The 14,379-nt window shown below is 48.3% G+C and overlaps 2 protein-coding genes across 4 annotated transcripts; one reads left to right on the plus strand and one right to left on the minus strand.

Moving 5' to 3' along the window:
• Positions 1–1,518: 1,518 nt before the first annotated feature.
• On the plus strand, positions 1,519–3,349 carry Smim33 (small integral membrane protein 33). Its single transcript, XM_042691860.1, has 2 exons — positions 1,519–1,598; positions 2,952–3,349. The coding sequence occupies exons 1-2, from the start codon at positions 1,590–1,592 to the stop codon at positions 3,321–3,323; spliced, it is 381 nt and encodes a 126-aa protein (XP_042547794.1). The 5' UTR covers positions 1,519–1,589; the 3' UTR covers positions 3,324–3,349.
• A 4,328-nt stretch (positions 3,350–7,677) lies between these two features.
• Positions 7,678–13,694, minus strand: Sting1 (stimulator of interferon response cGAMP interactor 1). Of its 3 annotated transcripts, XM_042692066.1 has the most exons (8): positions 13,494–13,694; positions 12,630–12,655; positions 12,033–12,259; positions 11,729–11,912; positions 11,395–11,503; positions 10,387–10,625; positions 9,579–9,765; positions 7,678–8,526 (listed from the first exon to the last, which is right to left on the minus strand). In XM_042692066.1, exons 3-8 carry the CDS (start codon positions 12,257–12,259, stop codon positions 8,333–8,335), a joined length of 1,140 nt encoding a protein of 379 aa, XP_042548000.1. In that variant the 5' UTR covers positions 12,630–12,655; positions 13,494–13,694; the 3' UTR covers positions 7,678–8,332. The 3 variants fall into 3 exon arrangements, with proteins under 3 accessions (XP_042548000.1, XP_042548001.1, XP_042547999.1); XM_042692067.1 differs by lacking the exon at positions 12,630–12,655; XM_042692065.1 differs by lacking the exon at positions 13,494–13,694 and having other exon boundaries at positions 12,630–12,721.
• Positions 13,695–14,379: the final 685 nt, after the last annotated feature.

Here is a 14,379-nt window from a genome sequence, read left to right on the forward strand (position 1 = left end):
CCAAGTCTTTCCATTTCCTCATGAGTGGGACAATGTCATTCTTTCTGATGAAAGCATAGAATCATAGAATTCCACTGTGTATATATAACACGTTCTCTTTCCTTTCTTCTTTCTTTTTTGTCAGCTGTGGGGCTTGAACTCTGGGCCTGGGCATTGTCCCTCAGCTGTTCAATTCAAGGCAAGCACTCTACCACTTAAGCCACAGGACCACTTCCAGTTTTCTGGTGGCTTATTGGAGATAAGAGTCTCACAGGCTTTCCTGCCCAGGCTGGCTTTGAACTATGATCTTCAGATCTCAGCCTCCTTAGTAGCTAGTATTGCAAGTGTGAGTCACTGGTGCCTGGCTTATACCACATTTTCTTGATCCATTCATCCACTGAGGGGCATCTGTGTTGATTCCATATCTTAGCTGTGGTAAGCAAAGCTGCAATGAACATGGTTGTGCTTGTGACTTTAGTGTGGCCTGCTTTGTAGTCATTTGGATAAATGCCTAGGACTTAGAACTTTTTATCAGACGTTTAGATGTAGGGTGTGATTAAGGTGAGATCAGAAAGTTCCATAACTGCCCCCTGGAGGCAGGGGCAGGTACTTGGCTGATAGGTTACTGCCTAGGACTGGGAATTTCCTGAGGATCTGCCCCCTGTATGGACCTGGCCCAGACCAGCCTAGCAGCCAGGAATCCATGCCACCTGTGTATCTGAGATCTATCCTGTCTCCTGGCTCCTGGCTCACCTCCAGTCTCTTCATGGCATCCCAATTCAGCTCTCCATTGGAGCTGAATTGGCTTATTGGTATTGTTCTTGTTATTTCTTTCCTCTTTAGTATCTTTCCGAGCAGGGTTATGTGTATTTGCATGCTGCAGGCCTTTGTAACAACTGGCGACCTGCAGCCTGTTAACTGTATAATAAAGACTCCAATATTCTAAATTTTAAAATGTGGCTTCTGGAATGATTTACCTTACAACAGTAAGACTGTCTCAAAACAACAACGGGCTAGGGATTTGGCTCAAGTGATGGAGTTCCTGCCTTGAAAGCAGAGAGGCCCTGAATTCAAAAATAAACAAAAAACAAAAGAAAAGAAAAAATAAAAAGATCGATCCAGGTACAGTAGGATATGCCTGTAATCCCACCACTGAATTGTGAGTTTGAGACAAGCCTAGGCTGTCTAGAGACCATATCTCAAACAAACAAAAACAAAAAAACTAAAACCCCAAACCAAACCAAACCATCAAAAGACAGCAGGAAATCTGTAGAGATGGGAGTCAGTATGATCTAGTAGGAAGAAACAGTGTTGGCTGGGTGGCTGGAGTCTGATAGAGAAGGGTTGAGGAGTGAGCAGGCTGATCAGGTTCTTAAAGTTCAGAAGGCAGGTGCCAAGGAGGAAGATCAAGGTACTCTCAGAGCTAGGGGCTGGCCCGGGGTAGCTCAGATGTTCCCGGAAGTATGAGCGCGGGAAAGAGCAGTAAGGGTGTATGCAGAGGGCGTGTGCCCCGCAGACGTGGCAGCTCTGGGTAGGGGAGCGAGGGCAGCGAGCACTGCTTTACCCAGCTGGCCTCCAGTCCCAAAGGAGCCCTGTGAAAGTCCCGGACAATGCACCAGGTAGACTCTTTGCTCACCCCTTCCTGCCAGGTTGGCCTGACTCCCTCTAGGGGCCCCATGCCTTTCCAGGCCTGAGTTTCCTTCTCTCCCTATACAACCGGAGCTGCTTTCCTGCCCCCTGCCCTGGGAACCCTGGGTCAGCGGCTCAGAGAGCTCCCAGAGAACCCAGAGAAGCTCCACTTTGTAAGGGGAAGTGGGCAGTATTTCCACGGGGACACATATAGGAGATGGGACATAACTGTGTGGCTAAAGGAAATGGGTTTGCCCTGACACCCTTTCCTGGACCCCAATTGCCTAACCACAGGGAGGCCCAGGCTCAGGGCTCAGGGCTAGAGAGAGGGGGCCAATGCAGTCTTGTCTGTGGCAGGATGGTGGTTGGGGAGGGAAATGAGGTCTCTTGCACCTGTTTGTTGGTTTTGTTTCTTAATATAGGCTGGCTTTGAATCACAATCCTTCAATTTCTGCCTCCTGAGTAGCTGGGATTACTGGTATATACCACCACATTCAGCCCTGGGGTTGTGATTTTATGGCTTATATACTTCACTGCAATCCTCCCACTTTCACTCAACATGTAGCAGGCTGGAGACAGAAGTAGAAAGCACATACCTCTAACTCTTGTAAAACAACTCAGGAACCCTGACAAATGGACTGGCTAGAGTACAGCTAGGAATCTACCGTGGCCCCTACTCCAGGCCCCAGGAGAACTGGAGGAAAGGACCCAAGCCTTCTCCCCTTTCTACCTTCTAGTAAGCTAGGGTTATGGGAGCCTCAGAGACTGGATAAGAACTCTTCTTTCCAGACCTGCTCACTGCCCAGGACATAGGCTCAGACTGATACAGGATCTGTTTAGGTATTTGCTGGAGATGTAGGAAGAGAGGCAGTGGGAGGTGACTCTGGGGACAAATTCTATTATGCTGAACTGTGCTGAAGCCTCTTTCTTTGCCCCTTTCTCAATGACTTTTTCTGTCTCTGCTGTTCTATGTATGCCATTTTTTTTGTTTGTTTTTTGTCAGTCGTGGGGCCTGAATTCTGGGCCTGGGCGCCATCCCTGAGCTCTTCAGCTCAAGGCTAGTGCTCTACCACTTGAGCCACAGCGCCACTTCTGGCTTTTACTGCTTATGTGGTGCTGAGGAATCGAACCCAGGGCCTCATGCATGCAAGGCAAGCGCTCTACCACTGAGCCACCTTCCCAGGCCCTCGTTCTATGTACTCTTGTTGTTTCTGTCTCTGCTTCTGTTCCTGTCTTTCCCTGGAACTGTCTGTCTCTGTTTCCTTTTCTCTATATTTTGTACTTCCTCTCTCTATATACATGCCCTTGCCAACCTTTCCCTTCTGCCTTTTATCCCATTCCAGGCTTCTCAAGCTGTGAATGGCTCATTGGAGCAGGAGCCCCAGAAGCAGCTCCCAGAGGTGCTAGGTGGGGCCTGGGAGCCACCTCCTGAGGATGGGCTGCCGCTGCTCACTATTATCATTGCTGCCTTTGTCCTGCTGGCAGTTTGTATCGTGTTGGCAGTCCACATTGGGCCAAAGCTGTATCAAGGCCATGCCACTCTTCCTACAGAGCCACCAGCCTCAAAGCCAAAGGATGGCATATACCTCATCCACTGGAGGCCTCTGGGCTTCCAGGACACTCATAAAGACGTCCAGCAGGGAGCTCCTGTCCCTGCCTCTGACCTTGCACCAGATGGACCCAGGCGCAGCATCGGGGAAGACACATATCTGTAGACATGGAGATTTTGAAAGAACTTTCCTTAACTCAGAATTAGAAATGGGGCAGGGCACCAGGGGCTTATACCTGTGATGCTGCTACTCAGGGAGCTGAGACCTGAGGATCAGAGTTTGAAGCCAGCCTGGACAGGAAAGTCTGTGAAACTCTTATCTCCAATAAGCTACAAAAAAGCCAGAAATAGGACTGTGACTCAAGTGGTAGAGTGCTAGCTTTGAGCAAAAAAGTTCAGGGGAATGGCCCAGGCCCTGAGTTCAAGCCTCGGGACCAGCATAAAACAACAACAACAACAATAATAATAATGATGATAATGAACTAGAAATTCAAGCACAAGCAAGTTGGAGTGTGCGCATCAGAGCTACAGAAGGTGCACAGGACTCGGCTAATGCTCCACTTTCCGTGTTTATAGAGAAAACTCAGCTGTGCCAGGAAAATAAAAGCAGATTGACAATCCCCAGAGACAAGTTACTGTGGATGTTCCCAATGCCCAAGGCCAGACTTAGGAAGTTGTTCCCTCTTTTCAGGGCCCTCTAGACCCTAAACCACCTCTTCTGAGTCCCTATTCTCTCCTTGCACTCCTAAGTCTTCTTTCCTTGTGATGTAAAGAGAATTCAGCTTAGAGATTGGAAGTTTGGCTTAGTTGGTAGAGGGCCAAGCCAATGAGTGAAGCATCAGAGACTGAGTTCGTGCAAGTCCCAGTCTCACAACAAAGAGAAAAAGAAAATTCCTCATACAGGAATGTCAGAAGTCTCATGCCTTGGGTCCTATAAAGATTAGCCAGGAAAAGCTGGAATAGATAACCATGATGGGCCATAGTTCTAGACTCTGGGGACTTGGGGAAGGCAGGAATGTCTGTTACCTTTCACTCACTGGAGAGCAGCTCTTTGGCTGACAGGGCCCAGGCCTTTTGCTAACCTTTCAAGACCTTGGAAACCCTAAGCACCATTCAGAGTTGGAGGATTGACTTTGAATTGCTTCCTGATTGTCTTGCTTTTCCAGGATGTGATGGGAAGTTTGAAACTCAGCTCTGCCCACTTTCTGCATATACAGGCCTGTGAGGAAACATGTAGAATTTACTACAAAACATTTCTCAGGAAGTGGCACCATGATTCAACGTGGTATATCACTAGCCTTGAGCAAAAGAGCTCAAGGACAGAGCCCAGGTTCTGAGTTTAAGCCCCATGACTAACAAAAATTAAAATAACTAGAAAAATAAAAAACATTTCTCAGTTCCAGAATTTGCCAGTTGGTGGAAAACAGGAAAGGTAAAGGAGGTTCATGGAACTTGTTTGGGGAAAGGTGCCCTTCCCTGTAGGAAGAGCTTAGGGAAAGTCAGCCGTGGGGCCAGGAATATGTAGGCAGGGACCAGGAAGACAAAACTAGGCCTCTTGGTGGCTCACTGGGAAGGCACCCCTTTCCCTGACACCTTGGAACCTTACCCATGTGCAGTCAAGAACATGTGGATAGATATTTATGAAAGGATTGCTGATGCTTTACGCTGGGGAACTCCTGAGGACAAGTCAACCCCAGGGCCCACCCTCAGTGAGTATCCTATATAGTCAGGGGGAGCTGTGAAATAATGGAAGATGGCCAGGAGCAGAGGTAGAGTTGCAGTTTGTACAGAGCCTAGGTTTTCCTTAAAGGACTGGAGAAAAGACCAGGTACTGGTGATGCATGTTTGTAATCTTAACTACTTGGGAGGCTGAGATCTCAGGATCTCAGTTCAAAGCCAGCCCAGGCAGGAAAGTCTGTGAAACTCTTATCTCCAGTTAACCTCCAAAAGGCCAGAAGTAGAGCTTTGAGCTGAAAAGCTCAGGAACAGTGCCCAGGTCCTGAGTTCAAGCCCAGGACTGGCAAAACAATGAGTGGAGAGAGGAAAGCTATCATCTTAATAGCTGCTACTTCTTTGGGTCAGCTATGTGCCAGACACCGAGCCATCTGTGAGACTACAGACACTATGCCATTCACGCCTCACAATAACCTTGATAAGAAGTGCCATCTTACCTCCATTTTATACTTGGGAAGATTGTGACTTATTGAAGCACCCAGCTGGACACTGATACTAAATGATGGAGTTAGGATTTGAACTTGAGGCTGTCAGACTCCACAGCCTCTGTATCATGCTTATAGCTGATGGATGGGGCAAGGTGAAGCTAGATCCTGGTGCAGGAGCTGCTAATATGCTAGAGTCCTCAAGTCTTGGAGACAAGATGACTGGGACAGCTGGAGAGAAAAGAAAGTGCTTCCTTCTCAAATCCCATGGCTCGGCCATCTTTAAGGGCAGCTGCTTTCCTCTGGCATGTGTGTTTGTGTGGAGACTTTGCTCAAAATGAGGCTGAAGGGGGCTGGGAATGTGGTTTAGTGGTAGAGTGCTTGCCTAACATGCATGAAACCCTGGTTCGATTCCTCAGTACCACATAAATGGCAAAGCCAGAAGTGGCACTGTGGCTCAAGTGGTAGAGTGCTAGCCTTGAGCAAAAAAAGCTCAGGGACAGTGCCCAGGCCCTGAGTTCAAGCCCCAGGATTTGGGGGTGGAGGGGAGAGAGGAAGAGGCTGCACTTAGAAATGCGTAAAAACAAGGTGGGAGGGAGGGAACAAATCTAGCTTGGGTGGAACGAGTAGAAATGGGCTGCCTTGCCTCACAATTATCCCACCATGGTTATTTTGCACTGGTTCAGTGCTGGCAACGTAGGTGTGGCATGGTGACTAGATGTATTGTCTAAGTCTCAAAGTATATGTCCTGTTTCCTCACATAAACATATTCTCACCCTAATTTTTTTTTTTAATTCCAGTCCTGGAGCTTGAACTCAGGACCTGGGTGTTGTTCCTGAGCTTTTGTGCTCAAGGTTAGTGCTCTACAGCTTGAGCCATAGCTTCACTTCCAGATTTTTTGGTGACTAATTGGAGATAAGAATCTCATGGAGGGCTGGGAAGGTAGCTCAGCGGTAGAGTGCATGCCTTGTAAGCATGAGGCCCTGGGTTCGATTCCTCAGCACCACATAAACAGAAAAAGCCTGAAGTGGCACTGTGGCTCCAGTGGTAGAGCGCTAACCTTGAGCTGAAGAGCTGAGGGACAGCGCCCAGACCCAGAGTTCAGGCCCCATGACCGGCAAAAAAAAATTATCTCATGGATTTTCCTGCCTGGGCTGGCTTTGAACTGTGATCCTCAGACCTCAGCCTCCTAAATAGCTAGAATTAGGCATGAGATACCGGCGTCCAACTGCACTCCGTTTTGTGTTTTGTGTTTTTTTTGCAAGCTCTCTTCTCTGGGGACATATGTTCAGTGGCCACTGCTTTTTTGAGTGGCCCTTCCCCAAGTTGCATCTGTATTCCAGTCATGGCTTCTGTGTGCTAGCTCAGCCCAGCTCTTGATCCTCCTGTTCCCCAGCTCCCCTCTGGAAAGGGCAACTCTGTGCCCTTAGTCAGACTGCTGGGCTCAGTGCCTTACCCACCACCCAACTGCTGGGCCGTCCACAGAGAGAGGAAGGCAGCAACACACATATGTAAGCAGATTTGGGCATCAGAGGTAATATGTGATGTTTTTGTTATCAAAGACAAAATTAAAATCTATTTCTAGCTCTAGAAAAACATCAAAACATTTTCCAGGTTTTTTGTGTGATTTTTTGTAATCTATTGGTTATTGTGGAGTATGTAATGTGTGAATTTCCTAAGTTTCTTTTTGTTATTGATTTCTAACTTGGCTCCATACTTCATTAGTTATTTTTCTTTTGAATGCTGAGATAGAACCCAGGGCTCCAGCCTGGTAGGCAAGCATTAAACTCCTCAAACCTCACTGAGGTAATAAATATCAGTCTGTTGTAGGTGTCAGTCTAGCAGCAAAAAGATAACACAATCACACTGGGTAATCTCAGAAGTGGCTTTTAAAAGGAATATAAGAAGAAAACAGAATATAAGGAAATCACAAGAAAACAATGCTCGCTGGGTGCCAGTGGCTCATTACTATAATCCTAGCTACTCAAGCGGCTGAGATCTGAGGTGTGTGGTTCCAAGCCAGCCTGCCCATGAAAGACTGTAAAACTCTTATTTCCAATTAACTAATCTACCCCCGTCCCTCCCCAACAATAGCCAAAAGTGGAGCTGTGGCTCAAATGGTAGAGTGCTATCTTGAGCAAAAGAAACTCAGTGATAGTACCCAGGTCTTGAGTTTAAGCCCCAGGACCCCTTCCAAAACAAAACAAAACAAACAATAACAATAACGAAAAAGCAGGGCTAGGACGGTGGCTCAGTGGTAGAGTGCTTGCCTTGCATGTATGAGGCCCTGAGTTCGATTCCTCAGCACCACATTAACAAAACAAGTTGGAAGTGGTAGAGCACTCACCTTGAGCTTAAGAGCTCAGGGATAGCACCCAGGCCCAGAGTTCAGGCCCCAAGCCCGACAAAAACAAACAAACAAACAGCAGTTCTCCAATGGAGAACCAATAGCATTGCTAGAAGCTCTGCCAGAAACCTAGAGAGAGGATTTACTGTGAAGGTTACCTGGCAGGAGAACCCATAGTGACTTTGATACTCAGGAAGGGAGCAGGGGAAATAAATACCCTGGCTATGTCTCTCCTTCTCCCCATTCTCTTGCTGGACCTCCCCATTGAGCCAACATGTCCAGAAGCTTGAGGACAAAGGGAGTTTGTTGATACCATGTAGATAGGTCAGCTCAAGGTAGAGGAGGCCTAGATAGCCAATGGGACAAGCCTGACACCTGCTTTAAGTTTAACTGGCCCTTAGTTTATAAAACACCCTACACGTATATACAGTCTCTTACAACACTCCTATCGAGGTGGCTGGAGGAGCAGTTATAATCCTACATCACAGAGGAGACTAAGGCTCAGAAAGAATTGACTTGCCCAAGAAATGTAGGACTTCTCTAGAGATGTCAAGTTCAGGGCCCTTCTCTGTAAAGTGGGAAAAAATAACTGCTGGGACTCCAGCCACTAAAAGAAGCACTCAGATCAGTCTTGGGAGTCATGGAGGCTCAGGAGAGATGCCCTGGGCCTCAGATGAGATCTGTGCGTAGTGGGAGGGGCTGTTCCATGTCACTGATGAGGAGCTTGGGTTCTTGGGACAGCACGGAATAAGGAGGCATCACTGAGGTCTGGAAGCTTCTCACAGTAATCTCCTCTCTCTCCTCCTGCCGCAGGTGCTGGAGAACCTCCTGGGATAGTGAGAAGCTGTTTCCCTCTGCAGGTTCTGGAACAGGGCATGAGCAGGGGATTAGGAAATGGTAGGAATCTTATACCCTGCCATTAGAACATGCCCAGAGGAATCACTGAGACATCCTCCCTACCCCCTTCTCCCCACCTACCCTTCAACCTCTGGGACTAGAATCTAATAGAACCCTAAAGCTAGGAGCCGGTTTTTATTTTGTCTGATTTTGGGGGGGTAATACTGAGTTTAAACTTGAAACTAGCAGGCTCTCTACCACTTGAACCACATTACAGCTCTTTTTTGCTTTCAGTTAGAGTTTCAGGTAGATTTTGCTTTCAGGTAGATTTTTGCCAAGGCCAGTTTCAACCTTGATTCTTTTTTTTTTTTTTTTTTTTTGTCGGTTGTGGGGCCTGAACTCTGAGCTGTGGGCACTGTCCCTCAGCTCTTCAGCTCAAAGCCAGTGTTCTACCACTTGAGCCACAGCGCCACTTTTTCTGTTTATGTGGTGCTGAGGAATCAAACCCAGAGCCTCATGCATGCAAGGCAAGCACTCTACCACTGAGCCACCTTCCCAGCCTCAAACCTTGATTCTTTAGTACTACTGGGAATCACAGGCACAGGTCACTATACCTAGCTTGTTGACCAAGATCAGTTCTTGCTAATATTTTCCCTGAGCTGACCTCAAACCACAATCATCCCCACCTCTGCCTTCCTGAGTAGCTGCAATTACATAGTATAATAGTGTAGCCTGGCTTAGAAGTAGGTTTAGGGATAGTGGAAGCCCACTCTCACTTTTAGAGAGGGAAAGAAATCTGCCAAGTCATGTAGCCAGGGAGTGACAGGGCCAAGGCTCCAGACACTTCTGCTTCCTACACTGTCAATAGATGAAGTGAAGGGCTTCTAGAACCCCATTCTTTATACTCCACTGAAATTCTACATCCAAAGACTAACATCTTAGGGCAGCAGGGGGACCTCTCAGGAGGAAAGGGTATGGTTTAGTTTTTCTGATGACTTGGGAAAGCCCAAGAAAGGGTGCTGTCCGTGTCCTGACCTCTGGGAGATCCTAGGACCTCTCTACCCTACCGACTTCTCACCCTGATATACAACGAGGCGGTAGTTGTTCTGAAACTCAGGAACATCAGCCAAGATGTCTTCAAGTGTCCGGCAGAAGAGTTTGGCCTGCTCCAGTCGCTCCTCCCGGCTAAAGCCAGCTCTACCATCTTGTGACATGGCAAACAGAGTCTGCAGGGGTGTGGCATACTCCAGGACACAAATGCCTGCCTAGAGTTGGTGACAGAAAGACCAGACTAAGCTAGGCTGATAGTCTCTGGACCCCAGTGCCATGGGCTGACACTTCCCTCCCTTAGGTTAATGGAGTCTCTGCTGTCTGGTCTGCCTTTGCCTCTGACATCTCCCTTCCTGAATCCAGGGCCAGGCTGGGATAAACCAGCCTTCCCAGAACCTTCTTAATCATTGCACTGAATTGTCAACTGTTGTTGTTGAAATCAATTCCTCGGGGAGGGCTCTGGGGTTCGGCTCTGCTCTGGGTTTTCCCACACCTCCATGAATTCCTTCAGACATTTTCACAGACTTCATTATAAAGAAGCTTGATGGTTGAGAGCATGATAAACTCCAGCTGAAACTGTCCACTTTCTCACTGTATCTCTGAGCTTCCGTTTCCTCCTTTATAGGGTCAGAGTCTCAGGATGGTGGTGAGGATTAACTGGCGGTCATGATGCAACCAGAGTAGCATTTAGTAAGTACTCAATATAGGTTACTTATCATTATCATTCAGAATTGAATCTTGCCTTGGCCTGGGACCCACGGGAGAAACAGGCTCAGAGAAGCGTTCTCCAGGGCCTTGATTCCACCCCAGGGGCCCACATCACCCTGCACACTCACTGGCTGCCCTTTTTCCAGAAGCTCATAGACACTGTTGGAGTAAATCCTCCCCTTGACGCCAGCACGGTCAATGCTCTGCTGGGGCAGCATGTGCAGGAATCGGATGTTGGGGTCAGCCCCACTCACGTCATCAGGTACCCTACAGTCCAATGGGATGAGGATGTACAACCTTTGGCTTCCTGCACCCTGTAGTATGTTGTTATGGAGCTGATTGTAAGTTTGGATCCGAGCCTGGAGCCCTAGGATAGGGAAGATGAAGAAGTCATCCTCATGAACCTTCCCTTCCAGGCCAGGACTGAGACCCAAGCATTGGCCTCCTCAGTGTGGGTGCAAGAGAATTGGGTCTACCCCACTCTCATTATACAGGAGGCTGCAGGGGAAGAAGTTCTAGCTTCTCTTTCTTTCCCCACTAGATTTCTGTGTCAACCCCATCCCTCTCCATCTCAGCCATCAGGGTCTGAGAGGCTGGCAAAGCCCTGGAGGAGACATTCTCAGTATTGCAAGGCACAGAGAGCCAGCCTCCAGCTCCAGAGTGCTTCCTTGCAGAAGCCCTAGGGTCAAAGAGAGGCATGAGATACACAAAGCAACCGCCTTGGCTTGCAAGGCAGAGGACTGAGACACATGAGCTCCATGTGATCTAGGGTTCAGGCTCTGGATAGACCTGGGTTCAAATCCTGCCTTCTCTCACTAAGGCATGTAAAATGGAGAAGTCATCTCTCAGAATCACACTTTCCTTATCTAAAATAGATGATGAGGATGATGATTAGTTAGGCACGTGATGGGCACAGGGCACAGAGTAAATATCAAAAGCCTTCAAGGTTTTGCCTTGGGCAAGTCACCAAATGGCTTTTGTGCTCCATATGGGCATAACGGCAATCTCCTTCATGCTGAGAGGGCTGATTTGGGAAGCCAATGATTTGTTAGACAAAAACATTTTAAAAAGAACAGCGAGTTCTAGAAACACAGAAAGCCATGTATCTAGACATGGAGGTCCAGAGAATGGCCCACCTGGCAGGATCAGCCTCAGGTACCCTATGTAATACGACCATGCCAGCCCTTGGGCCACATTAAGGTTCCTTTTTTCAGAAACTGCTGAGATCTCAACTGGAGTCAGGCTCTGTGGACAGAAAGATAGGGCTGGAGAACTTCTGTGAAAGATACACCCATAGCCTTCCTCTTTCAGGAAGTTCTCCCAGCCAGTAGCTGGCTTCCTCCCTAGGACATTCGAGGCTCCACTCCCAAGACTCTAACCATTAATCCCTCCCCAAGCCCAGTAGTGAGCCCAGGCAGGTCACACTAGCCACTTCTTCCACTTGCCCAGACCTTTTCTTGTATAGCATACCTGAAGGCCCAGGAGGATGCTCAGAGCCTGTGAGAGGACCAAAATGACAAGCACCCAGCTGAGGGACAGGCCAGTGATGTTTCGGAGGGATGGGTAGAAATAACAGGACAGCAGCAGCAGGGCTCCATGGCGAATGGGGCATCCCAAACAGGCCCTTATAGCCTTCCAGTAGCTTCCTTGGTACCTGAAGAGGACAGCCCAGCCTCAGCCCGGAGCCTAGCTTAGCCAGGGAAGAATAGAGCTAGGAATCAAGGGAGTGAGACATGTTGGATGCCCAGCCATCATAGAAACTGCAGGGAATTACCTGGACTGAATGTGACACACCTCTTCAGCCAGACAGCAGATCCTTTTTAACAGCAGTTCAAACTGTAGAGTAGCTAAGTAGAGTACCAGGCAACGGAGAGTGTGGACTGGGGACTCCCCCAGCCCCCAAAGAACCACCAGGCAGGCTGCCAGCAACACCAAAGCTGCTTGCTGGGCCCGCTGACCCCTGGGCCGTGGTATGGATGAATGAAGGCTGGAATACGGCATCTGTAGGCACCAAAAAAATCCATGGCCATGTTCCTGGCACTCTGAGAGTAAGGCCCTAGCAGGGCACCTCCGTTAGCTTCCCCTTCCTGGGTGCTCAGCCATTCCCACAGGCTGCTCTTGGAGATACCTCTAAGGGACAACCAGGACACACACCATGCCATAGATCTATCCACGAAAGGTTTGTTGCCAAGAGTGCAGAGCCCCAGTGCGACCACAGGCATGATTTTTTTAAAAAAAAAAGCACTAACTAGCCCAGATCCAGACCCGGAAGTGTCACCCATGTGGCCAACTCATCCATGAACCCTTGAGGACCAAGGACTCCTTGTCCTCAGCCTGCCCTGCTCCCGTTTCCCAGGGCTACCAACCCTACCTTCTGCCTCCTGATGCACTTTGTTCCTAGAAGATGAGAGATGGCAGGCAAAAGGCTGGCTCAGCCACTACCAGCAAAAAAACCCTCTAAAAATGAAACTTTAAAAATGACTGCAGCTTCCTCTTCAGCCCTGGCACCTTGCCAAGGCTATTAGGTACTCTATGGAGAAGGGTTTTTCCTGAGACTTGGGGAGGGGGGGAAGGAGGGAGGGAGGGAGGGCCCTCCCACTAAGCTCTTAACCCCTAAACTCTTAAGCCAGGCCAGACTCTTAGGGTAGGAATAAGGCTTGAGAAAACTCCATTCCAAGCCTGGAGCTTGGCAGGTCATGTCTGTAATCCTAGCTACTCAGGAGGCTGAAATCTGAGGATCATGGTCTGAAGCCAGCCTGAGCAGGAAAGTCCTAGAGACTCTTATCTCCAATAAACTACTAAAAAAAGCCTAAAGTAGGGGCTGGGAAGGTGGTTCAGTAGTAGAGCGCTTGCCTTGCATACATGAGGCCCTGGGTTCAATTCCTCAGCACCACATAAGCAGAAAAAGCCAGAAGTGGCACTGTAGCTCAAGTGTTTGGGCGCTAGCCATGAGCTGAAGAGCTGAGAGACAGCGCCAAGGCCCAGAGTTCAGGCCCCACGACCGACCCTCCCCCTCCCCATCCTCCCCCACCCCAAAAAAAAAAAAGCCTAAAGTAGAGCACGAGATAGAATGCTAGCCTTGAGCAAAAGCAGCTCAGGAACAGCACTTAGGCCCTGAGTTGGAGCCCCAGGACCTGGGGGGAAAAAGGGGGGGCAGAATGTGAATAAAACAACCTCCATTCAATTGCCCTTGGTTACCCCAAAATTAAAAGTACTAAGAAAGTCAGAAACTTACCTGCAGCCACAACCTAATACACCAGCTTCCCTTCAAGCCCCCAGGATTCTCTCTACTATCAGCTACCAGGAGAAGTATTCTGGCTCTGCATAGGAGGTGGCCATGCCTAAGCCTTCTCAGACAGACCGTTCAGAAAGGCAGTGAAGAGTTTGCATCAGTGCAGACCCTATCTCATGTGCTGCAATGTACCACTTCACTTAGTCCTCACAGGCCCTATGTCAGGAAGCTAGAATTCTAGCCCTGCTTTAGAGGTGGGGCCTCAGATGACCCATTTCACTTGCCCTAGCAAATGAGGAAATAGAGAAGTCTTAAAATCTGGTGATACACTCCAAAGCCCAGCTCTGTGCTTGATTTCATAAAACCCCTGGAACAATTCTACTTTCATAGGGTGTGTCTGCCTGCTGTCAAGCAAGTCTAGAATGCTGAGTCCCAGACAGGGGAGGGCCTAGCAAGTCGAAGTAAAGAAGCAGTAGTTCATTCCTGTCCAGGTCTTTGCCTGGACCCTTTCCCACATTGCAAGCAGACACAGGAAGAAAACCACACTCACAGATGCCCATGAGTTCCCATAAATACCAGGCATTCCTGGAAATTCTGGTTTTTCAAAAAATCATTTCCTAAGACTGGAGGGAATCCCCTACCATCTCTGTTCCCTATAATTGGCTTACATAAAGGGATGGAAAGAAAGAAGACAAAATACTATCAACAGTGACTCTAGCAATAGGAATCTGGGTGATTTTTATTCTTTTTCTTTTTTTCTTTTTCCTGAATGGGCTGGTTTCAAATCTCAATCCTCAGATTTCAGTTTTCTGCGTAGCTAGGACTACAAGCCTAAACCACCGGCAGTCAGCTATAGTCATTTTTTTCCTTTTTCTTTCTTTCTCTTTCC

This window comes from Dipodomys spectabilis, unplaced genomic scaffold (genome assembly GCF_019054845.1).
Source record: "Dipodomys spectabilis isolate Male_0828 unplaced genomic scaffold, ASM1905484v1 ptg000147l, whole genome shotgun sequence".
NCBI classification, from domain to species: Eukaryota; Metazoa; Chordata; class Mammalia; order Rodentia; family Heteromyidae; genus Dipodomys; species Dipodomys spectabilis.